Consider the following 18,707-nt stretch of genomic DNA (forward strand, 5'->3'; position numbering starts at 1 on the left):
CACTTCCAGCTTTTTCTGTTTATGTGGTACTGAGGAATAAAACACAGGGCTTCATGCATGCAAGGCAAGCACCCTACCACTGAGCCACATTCCCAGCCCTGAATTTCTTGGGACTACAACCAAACCATGCCTGGGTTGTTGGTAGAGGTGGTTTGTTTTCTGATCCTGGGTCTTGAACTCAGGACCTAGGTACTGACCCTTGAGCCTCTTTGTGCTCAAGATTAGCACTCTACCACTTGAACTATAGTGCCACTTCCAGCTTTTTTGAGTAGTTTATTGGAGATGAGTCTCACGAGGACTTTTCTGCCCCAGGTGGGTTCAAACTGCGATCCTCAGCTTCCTGAGTAGCTAGATTTCAGGTGTGAACCACCGGCGCTTGGCCATGCCTAGGTTTTGACCACTCTGATGGTATAGAACTCAGAGCAACATCAAGAGTGAAAGGGAAGAAAAATCTCAGGTTAGCATGGAACCAACATTCAGGGGTTCTGAATGAATATTAAATTTGATGGTTAAGAGATAGGGGGCATTGGAAAGGGAAAGGGTTGCAGAACACTGATTAGGATGAGGGCACCAAAACTTAATGCATATTGACAGTCTCAACTAGGTATTTAGTAGAAACAGCATAATATAGAGAGTTCCAGCAGAGCTGTAATTTATGCTAAACTTCTGATCAGCAATAAGAAATGAGTGTGCTTTATATTCACAAAGGACTAATACAGAAGAATATTATAGATAAGTTGGAGAGGTGCAATTCCTTTGACTCTTCCCTGACCACACTACATCTTCTTCTTCTGTGCTTGAACCCTTGCTCCAAGAGCCTTAAGGTCTGAGTACAGGTTCCGCTTCAGGATGGCGCTGCTGCACAGCAAGGCCCCTTGCAGGGCCCCCATCAGGCCATTGGTGAAGATATCCTGACCTATGAGGCAAGAACACAGGCCCCTAAATGTCCACACACATAGAGAGTAAGAGGAGAACAAGGGTGTTTGAATACATCTCTCTCTGCTAGAGCTATGCAGAGGTGGCTTCAGCACAGAACCAGGCCAGCATCCTCCTAGGATGGGAGGTGCAGAAGATAGCAAGACCCGAGGACAGGGACAGAGGACTGATCACCAGGGAGACCCAAGATCTTGGCAAGGTTGGGCAGCGTACCTGTCAGGTAAAGGTTGGGGATGGGGCTTTGGGCCCTTATAGAAGCCATCACATGAGGATGTAGACGATTCAGGTCATGGTCAGCACCATAGGTTGCACCTTGAGGAGCAGCCAGGAAGAACTGGTTGGTAAGTGGGGATCCTGCAGTCACACTCTCCACCTGGACCAGCAAACAGAAGGCAGGCAAGGGGTGAATGGGAACTCTTTTTTAAAAGATTTTAATTTTTTACTATCTTTATGTAGTTGTACAAAGAAGTCCCTATTCTATAAAACAGTATATGAATACTAAGTGTCTGATAACATTGTCACCCATTGCCCCTAACTGAATGGGAAATTTTGAGAGCTCTGTCTCTTCTTTCTGGCTAGGCACGCCATCATTCTCTGGAGCTCAGTTATCTTGGGGTTTATTCTACTGTAAGGTCACCAAGAAATATGCCATCACCACTGCTATTGTATGCTTTGGCCCTACCTTCCCCTCCAGCTGTGGAAACAGTTTCATGGCCACCGACATAGAGGCTTCAGCGAAGGAGTTTTTGACCGTCTCGTAGTCAATGCCTCGCTTTCCCTGTGGCTCCTGCTGCCACTCCTCAAACCACTCAAAGGCAGCAGGCATCAGGAAGATCATTGTGGATCGGCCTGGGGATGAAAAGCCAGTTACTGGCTGCCGGGTCCCACTCCTTTCCACTTCCCAAGCTCCACTCCCACCATCTTAAGCCCTACCTGGGAATCGGTCCTCCCAAGTTGGGTCCTTAGCTGATGGGAAAGCTATGAAGAAAAATGGGATGTGTTCTGGAGCCTTTTCCCTGGGCACAGAGATGTAGTTCTCCATCCTGTGGATGAGAGGAAGTTGTGCTGTCGATGCACAGGCCTTTTTTCTCAAGGCTACCAGCCCCACCCAAGGATGGCTCATCCCCCGAGACTCCCCATAGGGGTGAAACTGATGTACAGCCTTGGTGTTAAAAGATCCTTCCAAGAGTCCAGAGAAACTTGCCTACCTCCTCCCATGCCATGTCCTACCACTCATTCCCAAGTCAAGCACAGAAATGAAATTCCTAATGGTTGCAGACTATGGGCTACCCTCTCACCACACACCTTCCTCCTTCCCCATGCCTTACGCTTTGTCCATGTCAGTGTCAAAATAAACATAATAGTTGGTGGACTGCAGACCCAAGTCTTCCTTAGTGCCTTTCAGACAGATGAAAACGGAAAGCATGCCCATGCTAGGCCGCACCATCCCCAGCTGCTGCTTCACACCTGCAAATGGAGACAGGACTGAGAACTGTATGGCCAAAGATGGCCACTGCTGCCTTAACAGCCTAGGATGATTGTCCATTTGGGGTACTTCAGCTGCAGCCATAAAAGGGTCTAACCCATTTTTTTAGTCTTTTTTAAAATAATTATTATAGGAGCTGGGAAGTTGGCTCAGTGGTAGAGCGCTTGCCTTGCATGCCTGAGGCCCTGCGTTCGATTCCCAGCACCACATAAGCAAAAAAGCTGGAAGTGGCGCTGTGGCTCAAGTGGTAGAGCACTAGCCTTGAGCTGAAAAGCTGAGGGACAGTGCCCAGGCCCAGAGTTCAGGCCCTACGACCAGACACACACACACAAAAAAAATTATTATAGAGATGATGTACAGAGGATTACAATTACATGAGTCAGGTAATGAGTACATTTTCTTTTTGTCTTTTTTTTTGGCAGTCGTGGGGCTTGAACTCTGGGCCTGGGCGCTGTCCCTCAGTTCTTCAGCTCAAGGCTAGGGCTCTTACCACTTGAGCCACAGCGCCACTTCTGGTTTTCTGAGTGGTTTAGTGGAGATAAGAGTTTCACAGACGTTCTTGCCCAGGCTGGCTTTGAGCCATGATCCTCAGGTCTCAGCCTCTTGAGTAGCTAGCCACCTGGCGCCCGGCAGTGAGTACATTTTCTTTCATACAATATCTTCTGTCCTCGTTATCTCCCAGTCCCTCCCTCCTCTCTCTACCCACAAGTTGTATAGTTTCACTTTCATCAGTGTCCAGTGAATTCCACTCCTGTACTTTTTCACCCTTGCCCCTGACCCCAAGTTCTGTACCCTCCCCCCAACCCTTCCAAAGATGAATACATCATACATAAGGTTAAAAAAAAAAAAAAAGACTTTAAAAAAGAAAGAGAAAAAAATATGCCTCGTCTAGGCCATTCTTTTTGTTTCTTTTGTCAGTTGTGGGGCTTGAACTCTGGGTCTGGGCACCGCCCCTGAGCTCTTCAGCTCAAGGCTAGCGCTCTACCACTTGAGCCACAGCTCTACCACTTGAGCCACAGCGCCACTTCCAGTTTTCTGAGTGGTTCATTGGAGGTAAGAGTCTCATGGACTTTCCTGCTGTGATCCTCAACTCCCAGCTTCCCGAGTAGCTAGGATTACAGGTGTGAGCCACAAGTGCCTTACAGGAATTTGGCAGGCAGGCAGGCACTTGCTCTTCTGTCTCCTGGCTGTTATCAGCCTCAGACTCCAACTCCACTCACCTCTGCTCTCACAGGTACTGGCCTCCCACTGGCTCACAGCACCCTGCTAAACAGTCAAGCTAACTGCCTCAATCCTCCCCTTATGTCTTTATATTAAGAGATGATGCAAAGTACTCTTTATAAACAGTACAATGAGCAGAACTTTGTTATACGCCTAGATTTCAGAATTGTCTTTAAGAATAAACTATCTGATGAATAGTCATTATTCCTAAAATACTATGCAACTAGGATAGGGCCTTCAACTGATACATAATGCAAGTGAACAGATGCAAATAAAATTATCTTGAACTCAGGGCCTGGGCACTGTCCCAGAGCTGCTTTTGCTCAAGGCTAGTACTCTACCATTTGAGCCACAGAGCCACTTCCAGCTTTTTCTGTTTATGTGGTACTGAGGAATTGAAGCCAGGGTTTCATGCATGCTAGACAAGCACTCTACCACTAAGTGACATTCCCCGTTCTATGTTATGTTTATAACATAATTTGTTGGCCATACCAAATGACTAATCCAGTCACACAGCCACAGAAAGCTGAGGAAAAACATGAGTCTGTCCCATCATGTCCCAATGATTTTGCGGTCTTTATACAGCCTGGGTTAGATAGTTCCCACTCCTGAACTAGAGGAAGGAGGGAAAAACAGCATCATGAAGGAAAGCCAGAGCCCCTGTGTGGGACACCTGCTGTCCCCAGACCTAAGCTGCTGGGCTTCCCCACCTCAACACATGACTCCATTTTTCTAGAGAATACACCCAGAAATTATTTGACCCCATGCTCAGGAGCATCTCTAACACCTGGCCAAGGACTCAGCCATTAGCTGCTCTGCCTTGTTTAACACACAATAGATGATGTCCTAAAATGTACTGGGACTTGTGTGTGCTAGTCAGCCACATGATGAGTCAGATATGAGGCCTGTCTCCTGGAACAGACACTTTCCTAAAACAAACTGGCTATCTTAATAGAAACTATAGACCATAAGGAACTATGGAGACTAAGTGACTATGGACTCTATTAGCCTAAATAGGTCCCTTATGTGAGAGAAAGGAGCATTAATAACAATTATAGCAGGACAGCACAGCTCAGATTTATGGACAATAATCTGGGGAGGGGGGGTGTCAAGGAACATGGTGCGGAGCTGCAGGCATAGGTGGATATAGGCAAACAGCATCTTCCAAGATCTCTCAGAACATAACTACCTCCTCAGCTCCTTCCTTTTTACTCCAGCAAGAAGGAAGGGGCCAGAACTGTCATAGTGGCTCATAATGTGATTGAGCACTAGCCTTGAGCAAAAGAAGCTCAAGGACAGTGCCCAGGTCCTGAGCCCCATGACCAACAAAAGCAAGCAAGCAAGCAAGCAAGCAAGAAAGGAAGGAAAGAAAGAAAGAAAGAAAGAAAGGAAAGGAAGAAAAGAAAGAAAAGGAAGAAAGAAAAGGAAAGAAAAGAAGCTTTTTAGCAATAATCCTAGCTACTCAGGAGGCTGAGATCTGAGGACCATGGTTCAAAGCCAGCCCATGAGATTCTTATCTCCATTTTAACCCCCCAGAAAACTGGAAGTAGTGCTGTGGCTCAAAGTGGTAGAGTGCTGGCTTTGAGCAAAAAAAAACCCTTCAGGAACAGCACCCAGACCCTGAGTTTAAGCCCTACAACCAACCAACCAACCAACAAAACAAAACAAAACAAAACAAAAAAAAAAGAAGGAAAGGGCCAAGGAACTGTATCTCTTCTCTTTTGAGCCACCCTCAGTGGCCTCTCAGCCTGGGCAGTGGATGTAAGCAAGGCTCCCTCTGGGAGCCATGGGATGCAACTGGGAATCATGGAATCTAACATCTGGAATCTCTGGGTTAAGTTTCACCACTGCCAATGCCCAGAAAGTTTTCAGACTGGCATTTGTCTGGGATGGTATCTGACCCTCTGCCCAAAGGGAGTGATTGATACTTCAGCCCTGTTGGGGCTGACTCCACTAAATTGTTTTTGGGGTTAAGATACATAAAGTGTACTGGGCGCCGGTGGCTCACATCTGTAATCCTAGCTACTCAGGAGGCTGAGATCTGAGGATTGTGGTTCAAAGCCAGCCTGGTCAAGAAAGTCCATGAGACTCTTACCTCCAATAAACCACTAGGAAACTGGAAGTGGTGCTGTTGCTCAAGTGGTAGAGCACTAGCCTTGAGCTGAAGAGCTCAGGGACAGCATCCAAGCCAAGAGTTCAAGCCCCATGACCAACAAAACAAAACAAAACAAGATATATAAAGTGTGAGAGCTATAATTGCATTATAAGGAGAGACAGGCATTACAGGTAACTCACACGTAACTGCCTAGAGAAAAAACAGGCCTGAGTAGGACACTGAGGCCCATCAGAGGACAGTGTCAAAGTTCAGAGGTCATAGGCAAGAAGAAGTCACACAGAGAAAGGAATGAAGGACCAAAGTGGCAGCTCATGTTGCCTGAGGAACAAGAGACTGGATTTTGGTGATGTCCATCTGCTATGGTTTGGATGTGTTCCCCAAAGGCCCATGTGGAAAGGCTGGGCTGCCAGTATGTGCTGCTACTGGGATGTAGTGGGACCTATAAAAGTTGGGCCAAGGGGCTGGGAAGGTGGCTCAGTGGTAGAGTGCTTGCCTTGCATGCCTGAGGCCCTGGGTTCGATTCCTCAGCACCACATAAACAAAAAGAAAAAACCCGGAAGTAGCGCTGTGGCTCAAGTGGTAGAGTGCTAGCCTTGAGCTGAAGAGCTCAGGGACAGCACCCAGGCCCAGAGTAGTTCAGGCCCCACGACCGGACCCAAAAAAAACAAAAGTTGGGCCAGCCAGACCCCCCTGCCTGTAATCCTAGCTACTTAAGAGGCTGAGATCTGAGGATCATGGTTCAAAGCCAGCTCAGGCAAGAGAGTTTGTGAAACTCTTATCTCCTATTAACCACCAAAAACCAGTAGTGGAGCTCTCACTCAAGTGGTAGCACAATAGTCTTAAGCAAAAAAGCTGAGGTACACCACCAAGGTCCTGAGTTCAAGCCCTGGGACTGGCACACACACACAAAAGACAGTTCCTAGTGGGAAGAATTTGTGTAACTAAGGTATGTTCTTGAAGGAGTATCTTAGAAGCCATGGCTTCCTCTCTTTGCTTCTTACCTCCAGAGATGCACAAGCCTCCTTCTACCACATATGCCTGCCATAATGGATGGTCATCACAGGCCCAGAGCCTGGGTCACAGAGCCCAGCAACCATGACCTTCCTCTACTTGGGGTGAAGGCATGGGGCGGGGGGGGGGGGGGATGTTGGGGGGGGCGCTGATGTATCAGACTATAGGGATCACCCTACAGAGCTCACCTTCCTTCTCCATTGTTCTGCTCTGTCCTTTCCTCCCCTGCCATTGCCTCAAGCCTTTATTTGGACCCCTTTGTCAACTCTTAGGCTACTGGTGCTCTCTGACTAGTAGCCCCAGATCACTTTGTACTTTTTTGTGTGTGGGGGGGGTGTGCGCGCACACGCATGCGCCCACGCTTGAACTGAGGCTCAAACTCGGCTCTCATTCAGCTTTTTTACTCATAGCTGATATTCTTTTCTTTTTTGGTCGGTCGTGGGGCCTGAACTCTGGGCCTGGGCGCTGTCCCTCAGCTCTTCAGCTCAAGGCAAGAGCTCTACCACTTGAGCCACAGCGCCACTTCCCCACTCTGGTTTTTTAAGTCATATAATATCCTGAGGAAACTTCTGGGCCATGTCCCCTATGGGTCTCCTTCCCTTGTAGTGAGGCTTTTTCTGTGGAAACCCCACAAATCTCAGCTCGGGGAGTGCCAAGAACCCAGCTTTTCACATCTGACAGACCAGTGCCCTCACAGCTGGGTGGCAGTGGGTGTTTATTTACTTGTGGGCTCCTCAGTTTCCCCAGACATAAATGTTAGGATAGTGGCTTTACAGACCAGAGGTCTTTTCCATTTAAGGACAAGCACAGACATGGCCAAGAAGAAATGCAACATCCAGGTTGCACAGCTCAGCTCCAGACAGGAAAGGCCAGCAGCTTGGAAGTTCAGTCTATTACCTGGCAGACAGCGGGCACTCTCTGGAAGTAGGTGTTTGTAGGTATTGAACAGTCCTGCACTGGAGATCACAATGGGGCAATAGATGTTCACCAGCTCATGACCCTTCTTCACACTCACACCTGCAGGCAAAAAGAACTTGGAGAGGTTCTGTATACTCCAGGAAGAGCCCGTATTCTCTCCAGATCTTGCTGAGTTTGTGCCCCATTTTCTCAGACCTGGAAGTCCAGTTTGCCAAGAGCCAGACAAGACAGGCCTCAGGCACACTGCAAAACCAGGAAGTTTCCCCAGGCATTCAGGGGACAATTGTGTCTATTCTTACCTTCCTAAGCTCTCTCTACCCACCCTCTGTGTACTTGTTTAAATTTAGCCAAGGCCCCTCCTAACTCCCACCACCACAACACAGCCGAGGCCCTTCCATGGAAACCCAGGCCCTCTTTGCATCTGCTGAAGTTCTATGTCCAAATGACTCCCCAGCAACACCTCAACCTCTGTAAGAGAAATTCCATTTTCTGTGATCTGGTGAAGCTATCTACGTGTCTAGACTCATCTCTGGCCACTCTTATGAAACTATTATGCAGATCCACATCAAATAGCTAATCAACTACTCTTTGACCTTTTTATAAAAATGTCAGTTTTGTATGGTTCAATCGTTTTTCTAGATGCCTGAAAATAACCAACTCTTTCATAACTTCTATACATGCTGTTCCTGCTTCCTGTAACTTCTTCCAGTCCCATCTACTTCCAGGCTGCTTCTCACCCTTCATAATGTGGCTTAAACTGCTTTGAGGTCTTTCTGGTTCCATCACTCTCTGTGTAGGCTGTCTCTTCATATAAATGCTCATCAATGGCCCTTCAATTACTTCCCTATGAGACTGAAAACTTGAGACAGAGACTCGTACTTATTGATCTTATATCTCTGTCTTTTATATCTAACACATCATGAAAATAACACACACACATCTACACACACACCTTTTTTGGTGCTGGTACTGGGGCTTGAACTAAGGACCTGGGCACCATCCCTTAGTTTTCTTGCATAAGGCTGGAACACTACCACTTCAGCTATAGCTCCACAACTGGCTTTTTGCTGGTTATCTGTAGATAAGAGTCTTAGAGATTTTCCTGTCTGGGCTAGCTTCAAGCTTCAGTCATCAGATCTCACCTCCTGAGTAGCTAGTATGTATCTTCAACACCCAGTAACATAAATGGATCCTGAATTGAGTTGATAATGCCACCCAATTTCACTGACCCCTTTCATCTCAAAGGACAACTTGCTCATAAGTATCACAACGAAAGATACAACTAAGTGACACCAACCTCTCTTTCACGATGAGATAACTTTTCAGTCCCTTATACAAACATATACTCTGAGATTACAGGTGGCCTTCGTTTAGTATATGTGTGTACAAACATGCACATAACTCTGGGCGACCTCACCACCTTCTTCTTTTTAAATGTTTCTCTGGCATTTTTTTTTTTTTTTTGGTCAGTCATGGGGCCTGAACTCTGACCTGGGCGCTATCCCTCAGCTCTTTAGCTCAAGGTAAGGCTAGTTCTCTATCACTTGAGCCACAGTGCCATTTCCGGCCTTTGCTGCTTATCTGGTGCTGAGGAATCAAACCCAGGGCCTCCTGCATGCAAGGCAAGCACTCTACCACTAAGCCACCTTCCCAGCCCTCTCTGGCTAATACTTGTTCCCAGCAACCTTGTTTTCCTCAGGCATTTTCTAACCCCTCCCTGAGAGTTGTGTTTTGTTGTTGTTGTTGTTGTTGTTTTTAGCATTGCTGCTTTTTTTTTTTTTTTGGTCGGTTGTGAGGCTTGAACTCAGGGCCTGGACGCTATCCCTGAGCCTCTTTGTACTCAGGACTGGTGCTCTACCACTTGAGCTACAGTGTCACTTCTGGTTTTTGTGTAGTTAAAGAGTCTCATGGAGACTTTTCTGCCCAGGCTGGCTTTGAACCACAATCCTCAGATCTCAGACTCCTGAGTAACTCGGATTACAGGTGTGAGCCACACCCATAGCCAGCCACATTGGTGTACCTCTCATCTTGAACAGCTGGTTCTGCTTAACAAGGGTCCTTCCACACACAGCCTATCTCTTCAAAGAGTTCATACATCATAAAAGTAACAGTACCAACCTGAGCCAGGATAAGATTCAAGGCCCCACTCTACCACTACAGATGGAGTGCATGATGCCCTGCCAGACTGCCCCTTAGAATACAAGGTTGCTCGTTCATTCCATCAACCACTGAGCCAACACACTGACTGAGCCTCTTTGATTGAGAAGGACTGCAGACATAGAAAAACTCTACCCTCACTCACGGTGGTCACAGATACTGGTTATGTTTATCTATCAAACAAATGATTAAGTACTATTCTTTGAGGCCCGTGCATTCCTTTATCCTTCTTGCTTCCTTTTATTTCCAGACTAATTGCTATCCTATCCCCCAGCTCCTGCTCTGCAGTAGATTCTCATCTTTCACCCTGTGTGAAGTCAGTTCATCAGGAGGACCTCAGGTCTCTCTCACACCAGAACAGCGACCCCACTACCCAGTTCAAGGTTCTTACCACAGGCTTTCCCGGCTGAGTCCAACAGCACACTCTGCACAGTAGCCCTGGTAAGCACAGCACCCCCAGCCCGCTCAATCAGAGGGATGGTGTGGAAGGCGATCTCACTGGAACCCCCTCGGGGATAAAAGGCCCCTTTTAAGTAGTGATTAACCAGCAGAGCATGCATTGAAAAGGTAGTGTGGCTGGGGGTCACACCTACAGAAAAAAGGGAAAAAATGATGAGCAGGCACCCAGAATCACTCAGGGGGAAACAGTTTCCTGATAGGTGACACACGCAGTCCATCTCAAGATATATGTGTTCTCCAGGGCCAAAGGCCACCAGAAGAGCTGTGTCCACACCAACATAGGCACCATCCAGTTCTGGGGCTGGTGGGAATAGATTCCCTGAAATCTGCCATTCTGCCAAGAGGAAAGAATGCAGCATTGGCTGAAGGGATTTCTGGACTGCATGAAGGGAATCTCTACCAGGAGATCCAAAGGGGAGGAGTCAGATTTCTCATCCACAAGGGCCTGGGGTCTATTCTGCTCCATTTCAGACAGCCAGACAGGTTCAGGAAGAAAGATGGAGAGGTGCAGGGCAGCTGGCTTATCCTTCGAGGAGCTGCCAAGAATCTGTGGCCAGTACACACCATAGGTGGGGAAGATGTAGCTAAGCACAGCCCGGAGCTCAGGGGAGGCCCCCAGCTGGCGCAGGACCTCAGCCAGACTCTGGGTGGAGGCACGGAGGAATGGAGAGAAGCGAGTCAGCAGCCCACACTTGCTGAGGAGCTGAGCCACAGGCAACGGGAGCAGCTTCAGGATGATGGCATGAGCAGCTCCATTAGAAACTGCCTGGGAAAGAAAACCAGCTATGGGTAGCAGTTCTCATCTTTGGGACTGAAGCAATAGTTACCATTCTACCAGACAGTGGGCCCAGCAACACTTATTCCTGGCTGATCTTGGCTGAATTTGTATTTAAAAACAAGCTAGACTCTGAATTCTCCCATCCTGTACACCTGCCCTGTCCCCCCCCTTCCCCCCCCCCCCCCCCCCCCCCCGGTCGTGGGGCTTAAATTCTGGGCTTGGGCGCTATCCCTGCACTCTTCAGCTCAAGGCAAGCGCTCTACTGCTTGAGCCAGAGCAGCACTTCTGACTTCTGGTTTTCTAGTGGTTTATTGGAGATAAGAGTCTCATGGACTTTCCTGCCCAGGCTGGCTTTGAACTGTGATCCTCAGATCTCAGTGTTCTGAGTAGCTAGGATTACAGGTGTGAGCCACCAGCACCTTGCCTTTTGTTGCTTTTTAATTACCTGTTCAAATTCCTTTTCAAAAAAAAGAAGTCAAATCAGCCTAACCAGGGAGGAGAGTGGGTGCCTCCCCGCCCCCTCCCCCCCTGCTTTGGGAATAACCTGGGGTTCCTGAGGATGTCATGCACCTTACCTTAACCAGATTCATATACTTGTCAATGACAGCTTCTTCCTGGGGAAACTTCTCCTTCAGGCCTCGAATGTATGCTTTTGTCCCACTGTACATGGGGTACTCCTTTCGGCCATTAGGCCCTTCTAGTATCATGATGTCAAAGGGCGAGGACAGAGCAGCCCAGTCCAGCTGCCCTTCGGTGATCTGGTCCAAGATAAAACGGCCAGTGCTGCCCTCCTGCATACGCCCAATATAATGAATTCCTATTGGAAGGCAGAAAGACAAGAATGGCAGAGGGAGCCAGGCACTGACAGCTCACACCTGTAATCCTAGCTACTCAGGAGGCTGAGATCTAAGGATCATACTTTGAAGCCAGCCTGGGCAGGAAAGTCTTTTAAACTCTTATCTCAAATTTGATCCACAGCTCAAAGTGATAGAAAGCTAGACTTGAGCAAAAAGAGCCCAGGGATAGCACCCAGGCCCAGTGCAAGCCCAGGACTGACAAAAAAAAAAAAAAAAAGGAAGAGGATAAGTGATCTGAGCCCTGGTCAAAGAATCAGGTGGAAGAAGCTATCCAGCCTGGACAAGTTCAGGCCCAGAGAAGTATGTCCATCCTCCCATAGGAAAGTGTCAGAAAGCAGGGTACTAGTTGCTCACTCCTGTAATCCTTGCTACTCAGGAAGCTGAGATCTAAGGATTGAAGTTCAAAGTCAGCCCTAGCAGGAAAATCCAGAAAAGATCCATAATTAACCACCAAAAAGCCAGAAGTGGAGCTGTAGCTCAAGTGGTAGAGTATCAGCTTTTAGCAAAACAGCTAAGGTGTGACATTGTCCTTCCTCCTTAGCTGATGGCTCATACCATAATCCTAGGTACTAAGGAGACTGAGATCTGAGGATCAGGTTTCAAAGCCAGCCCAGGCTGGAAAGTCTGTGAGACTCTTAGCTCCAATAAACTACTCAAAAAAAAAAAGAAAAAAAAGCTGGAAGTGGAGCTGTAACTCATGTGGTAGAGCACTAGCCTTGGGCACAAAGAGGCTCAGAGACAGTGTCTAGACCTGAGTTCAAGCCCCAGGATCAGGAAAAAAAAAAAACAAAACAAAACTGTAGCCCCGCTGTATATCACTTTTATAATAACAACTTAAAAATAAAAATAAATAAACTAAGGGACAGTGTCCAGGCCCTGAGTTCAAGCCCCAGTACAGATACCAAAAAAGGAAAAGAAAGGGTATCAGATCATAGGAGATACCACCAGATCTGTGCCCAGCTCATATAGTTGTAAAACAAGAAACAGTGGTGTCCAGAAGGAAGATGGCACCTCCAAAATAACTCAAATACCCAATACCACCCTACAGTGACTGCTACAAGCTTCTTAAAGATACATCTATGCTTGAACCCTGTTCTGTATAAGCCTTACCTGTGTCAAATTCAAGGCCATTTTTTCCAAAAGTATGACAACAGCCCCCAGCTTTGGTATGTTGTTCCAGCACAAGTACTCGCTTGCCAGCTTTAGCCAGAAAAGCTGCGGAGGCCAGTCCCCCGATGCCACTGCCGATCACCACCACATCCAACTTCTCTGGCACTCGGCTGGCTGAGAAAGCTGCAGTAGGAAGGAGACGGATAGTGAGCTTTTCAGAAAGGGTCAGAAGTAGCAAAGACTAAGAAACCAAGGAGGCTTTCTCTAGCCCAATCAGACCAAGAAACCTCCACAGTAATTTAGCTTAGAAAAAGAACTTTTTTTTTTAATTTTAATTTTTTGTGAACATACTGTACAGAGGGGTTACAATTACATGGGCAAGATAATGCGTACATTTCTTATCAAGCATTGCAGCCACCTCCTTTGGTTTTTTTTTTGTTTTTTTTTTTTTTAATTTAATTTAATTTAATTTGTGAACATACTGTACAGAGGAGTTACAATTTCATGGGCAGGATAATGCGTACATTTCTTACCAAGCATTGCAGCCTCCTCCTTTGTTTACCCTTCACATCCCTTCCCAGCCTCCCCCCTCCCCCCCAATCCCAATCCTTCTCCTTCCCCCCCCCCCCCACCGACGTTGTAAAGCTCGTTTTGGACCTGACAACTTGTATTTCTCATTGTTGCAACAGGTCCACCTGTATCCTTAAACAACTGGTTTTTCCCCATCTCCTCCACAAGTTATACTGACATCAAATATAGTGAAAGCAGGGGTTATACTGTGGAGGAGGGACATACAAAGCAACAAAGAGATAATCTTGAGGGACATACAAAGCAACAAAGAGATAATCTTATAAATGCGTTAGAAACACATGCATGAAAGAAAAAAACATTAAAATACATATCTAAGCGTTCATTTTCCTGACATCACATTATCTGACCTCTTCCGCTTGACTCATACATATACTAGATATTGCAAATAAGGGAAACCATGGGACCTATGTTTCTTTGGGCCTGGCTTACTTCACTTAATATAATTTTTTCCAAGTTTTTCCATTTCCTAACAAATGGGGCAATGTCATTCTTTCTGATGGAGGCATAGAATTCCATTGTGTATATATACCACATTTTCTTGATCCATTCATCTACTGAGGGGCATCTGGGTTGGTTCCATATCTTAGCTATGGTAAATAATGCTGCAATAAACATAGTTGTGCTGGTAGCTTTAGTGTGGTCTTGTTTGTAAACATTGGGGTAAATGCCCAAAAGTGGGATTGCTGGGTCATAGGGGAGTTCTATGTGAAGGCTTTTGAGGAACCTCCATACTGCCTTCCAAAGTGGTTGAACAAGTTTACGTTCCCACCAACAATGAAGTAAGGTTCCTTTCTGTCCACATCCCTTCCAGCATCTGTTGTTGTTAGAGTTCCTGATTTTTGCCATTCTAACTGGGGTGAGGTGATATCTCAATGTTGTTTTGATTTGCATTTCTTTTATGGCTAGGGATGTTGAACATTTCTTCATGTGTCTATTGGCCATCCTTCTTTCTTCTTCAGAGAAGTTTCTCTTTAAGTCCTTCACCCACTTATTTATTGGGCAGTTGTTTCTTTGAGGATTTGTTGTTGGGGGGTTTAATTTTTTGAGTTCCAAGTATATTTTAGATATGAGACCCTTGTCCGTTGTATGGCTAGTAAAGATCTTCTCCCAATCCGTGGGCTTTCTATTGATCTTGCTAGCTATGTCATTTGCCCTGCAGAAGCTCTGCAACTTTATGCAATCCCATTTGTCCAACCTTTCTTTGATTTGTTGTGTTTCCGGGTCTCTATTCAAAAAATTTCGGCCTGAGCCAAGGAGACCTAGGGTTTCTCCTATTCCATCCTGAGAAAAAGAACTCTTGACTTAGACAATTCAAACACTTTCTCTGAGAGTACTCAGGACCAACCAAGGAGATTAAATATAAGGTGACTTCAGTGAAGCCAGAAAGGTATCAACAGTCCAGGTGGAAAAAACTAAGTGCAAATACTAAAAGAGAGAACAAGGGAAGGAAAAAGAACCAAAACGGTCAGAAGGAAGAATTCTGGGGTTGGGACAGGCTGGTTTCACTGAGTTCCTGGAAGCTTCAGGGTCTGGAGCTTCATGGCAATGGAGCAGCTATATCCTGCTCTAAGAAATCACAGCATCAGACTCTCATATTGAGGAAGTGTCAGGAGAGGGCACCATGGCTAAGGGCCAGACTGGACAGTATATGGTGCCATACTGCAGTTCCAACATAATATCTGTTCTTTAAAAGGATCTTTTTGTTTTGTTTTTTTCTTGACAGTACTAGAGTTTGAAATCAGGGCCTTTACTTGCTAGGTAGGCATTTTTCCACTTCCAACTAAGCCCCTACTACAGTTCTTGGGCTGAGAAGGTGGCTCAGTGGTAGAGTGCTTGCCGAGCATGCATGAGGCCCTGGGTTCGATTATTCAGTACCACATAAACAGAAAAAGCCTGAAGTGGCACTGTGGCTCAAGTGGCAGAGTGCCAGCCTTGAGCTGAAGAGCTGAGGGACAGCGCCCAGGCCCTGAGTTCAAGCCCCATGGTTGCAAAAAAAAAAAAAAAATCTGTTCTTTAAAAGTCACTGACCAAGCCAACCACTGGTAGCTCACACCTGTAATCCTAGACCTGAGGATTAAGGTTTGAAACCAGTGCTATCAGAAACATTTGTGAGAATCTTATTTCTTTTTTTTTTTTTTGGGTCCGGTCATGGGGCCTGAACTCTGGGCCTGGGCGCTGTCCCTCAGCTCTTCAGCTCAAGGCTAGCGCTCTACCACTTGAGCCACAGAGCCACTTCCGGCTTTTTTCTTTTTGCTTATATGGTGCTGAGGAATCGAACCCAGGGCTTCTGGCATGCAAGGCATGCGCTCTACCACTAAGCCACCACCTTCCCAGCCCCCTTATTTCTTATCTCTAATTAACCACCAAAAAAAAAGCCAGAAGTGGAGCTGTGACTCAAGTGGTAGAGCTCTACCCTTGAACAAAAAAGCTTAGTGACAGTGTCCAGACCCTGAGTTCAAGCCCCAGGACTGGCCCAAAAAAACAAACAAAAGTCACTGCCCAACAGTGGCTTATGCCTATAAATCTAGCTATTTAGAGGGCAGAGATTTGAAGGATTATCGCAGGCAAAAAAAAATTAGGGGATACTCCATCTCAATCAATAAGCTGGGTATGACTGTATATATTTGTAACCTCAGCTATACATAAAACAATGGGGAGGATTAAAGTTGAAGGCCTACCCAGGCAAAAACACAAGACTTGACTTGAAAAAGAACTAAAGCAAAAAAAAGGACAGATAGCAAGAGGGAGTAGGAGAGTGATGAAGAGGTGACTTTGATCAATACATGTTATATGGCTATGTCAAAACTCCCTTGTGCTGATATGAAAAAATAGGACAGAAGGTCTGGTTCAAATAGGCACCTGCCTAGCAAGTACAGGGGCCTGAGTTCAAGTCTCAGTACTACCAAAAAACCTAAAATCAGTATTACAAAAAAAAAAAAAAAAAAAAAAAAAAGACTACCCAAGAACTGAGATTTGGAATTTTTGAAGTTGCAGAAGAACTTGGCAAACTTTTGTGTGTATGTTTAGTACTAGGGCTTGAACACCAAGCCTCATGCTTTTGTTCTGCTCATAGTTGGCACACTATTACTGTGACCCCCATCTTCTCTTCTGACTATTTTCTGGCTAATTGGTGGTAAGTCTCTCAGATTTGTCTGTCTGGGCTGGCTTTGATCCACAATCCTCACATCTCAGCCTCCTGAGAAGCTAGGATTACAGGTGTGAGCCACTGGCATCCAGCAACACTCTTTCTTTTAAAACCTTGGAATCAGGGCTGGGAAGATGGCTCAGTGGTAGAGCGCTTGCCTTGCATGCATGAGGCCCTGGGTTCGATTCCTTTCTTGCCGGAAGTGGCACTGCTGCTCAAGTGGTAGAGCGCTGGCCTTGAGATGAAGAGCTGAGGGACAGCGCCCAGGCCCAGAGGTCAGGCCCCACAACAGGACCAAAAGAAAGAAAAAACCTTGGAATCAACAGCAAATTTTTGTTGTTTTGTTTTTTTGCCTGCTCTGGTGCTTGAAGTCAAGGCCTGGCACTGTCCCTGAGCTTTTTTGCTTATGGTTGGTGCTCTACCACTTAACTTACAGCTCCACTTATAGCTTTTTAGTGGTAAATTGAAGAGACTCAGTGACTTTCCTGCCGGGGTGGCTCTGAACCACGATCCTCAGATCTCAGCTTCCTACATGTAAGGCCCACCTTTGGTCCTTAGCTCCACCCAGACCCTGCCCTGGAGTTCCCACCATACAGCTGGCCCCTCCCTCTCTCCGCCCAGACCCACCTGAACTCCCATCACCTTACTTCCTATCCCCTAGACCCTGCTGCTACCTAGATTGTAGAGGCTGCTATGTGCTGCTCTCTCTCCGGGGCAAATATGGCTCCCCTAGTAAACCTTGTAATCATCTATCTCCTGTGCCTGCTTGCCTCCGCGTGGTTCCCTGGCATGGATGTGTCGGATCCTTTCATTGTTCCTTTCACTAAATAGCTAGGATTACGGTGTAAGCCACCAGAGCCCAGCCACCACTATGTTTTTTTAAAAGATGAGAGTGGAGGTACCTAGTTAACTGAAGGACTTTGAGCCTAAAACATCCGGTTGGAGCTCTCCAAAGTTACAGAATCTCCATTTCTGAGTTGGGATCACATTTAAAATTTCAGATACCCAACTGGAAAATCACAATTTCCTATGAGAACTGGGAAAGATCTCTGGGCAGCTGTCCCACGCCCGTGGGCCAACAATGAAATACAAGAAAAAGTTAAGGTCTTAAGAGCCAAGTGGGAGAAAGGTCTGTTTTTATCAGGGATCCGAAGCAATTCCACATGGGATGGCCCAGAGCCAAATGGCGAGCAGAAGAGACTGCCAGCGCCAGGACGAGGGGCTGTGCCAAGCCCTGAGCAACCTCAAGGACTATGCTCGCGCCCTGGACGCAACTCTGTCCAAGAGTGCAGGGATAAAGATTCTTTCCACGGCTGACACTCAAAATGGGGCGTCCGAGGAAGCCTTCCCCACCCTTTGCTCTGTGGCCGCTCGGAGGCCCGGCTCAGGCACCATCTTGCTCCGCAGGGATGCGAAGCGAGAACTCTCCAGAGCAGGGCCAAGCGCAGTCCCAAGCCCCAGGGTCACCTCCCGCTGACCTTGCTTGAGAACCTTCTTCCTGGTCTCCTTGTCGGTGACCAGGGGCGCGGGCGGCCGCTTGACATCCTGGGAGAAGGGGTTCGGGGATCTTCCGGAGCACAGCCACAGGCAAACCTGGCGGAGCACGGCCCCCAGCAGCACGGCCGCCAGCACCGCGGAGAGCCACATGGCGCCGCGCTGGGATCGGGCGACGGCTCGCGCCCCCGGGGTCCAGGTTTTATAGCCGTAGCTCCGCCCCGAGCCCTCCTCACCCGAGTCGGCCCTCCCAGTCCGGAAGACAGAGGCAGTGGTGACCTTTGGTTAAGTCTGGTTTACTTAGCAAAGCCAACAACACCCCCGACTTGGACTGACCCACCCGGCTCTCCATACTTCCTTTTGTTGTCTATTTGCCAGTCCCGGGGCTTGAACTCAGGGTCTGAGCCCTGTCCCGGGAGCCTCGTTTT

General features: G+C 47.2%; 1 protein-coding gene across 1 annotated transcript; it reads right to left on the bottom strand.

Moving 5' to 3' along the window:
• Window positions 1–628: 628 nt before the first annotated feature.
• On the bottom strand, window positions 629–18,478 carry Retsat (retinol saturase). The gene is made up of 11 exons (XM_069989112.1): window positions 18,264–18,478; window positions 13,050–13,232; window positions 11,658–11,899; window positions 10,869–11,070; window positions 10,237–10,434; window positions 7,668–7,787; window positions 2,265–2,403; window positions 1,870–1,979; window positions 1,619–1,785; window positions 1,150–1,309; window positions 629–916 (listed from the first exon to the last, which is right to left on the bottom strand). The coding sequence occupies exons 1-11, from the start codon at window positions 18,430–18,432 to the stop codon at window positions 777–779; spliced, it is 1,830 nt and encodes a 609-aa protein (XP_069845213.1). The 5' UTR covers window positions 18,433–18,478; the 3' UTR covers window positions 629–776.
• Between the last annotated feature and the right edge of the window lie 229 nt (window positions 18,479–18,707).

The sequence above is a fragment of the Dipodomys merriami genome, unplaced genomic scaffold (genome assembly GCF_024711535.1).
Source record: "Dipodomys merriami isolate MVZ:Mamm:240054 unplaced genomic scaffold, mDipMer1.0.p SCAF_37, whole genome shotgun sequence".
Classification (NCBI taxonomy): Eukaryota; Metazoa; Chordata; class Mammalia; order Rodentia; family Heteromyidae; genus Dipodomys; species Dipodomys merriami.

What these genes read in the sequence shown, in the direction of transcription:
- Retsat (XM_069989112.1), bottom strand. Translation starts at nt 18,432, where the DNA reads ATGTGGCTCTCCGCGGTGCTGGCGGCCGTGCTGCTGGGGGCCGTGCTC. An exon ending in GACACTGACATGGACAAAGC is followed by an intron (nt 1,980 to 2,264) that starts GTAAGGCATGGG and finishes TCTCATCCACAG; the next exon opens with GATGGAGAACTACATCTCTG. An exon ending in CCCCAACCTTTACCTGACAG is followed by an intron (nt 917 to 1,149) that starts GTACGCTGCCCA and finishes CTTGCCTCATAG; the next exon opens with GTCAGGATATCTTCACCAAT.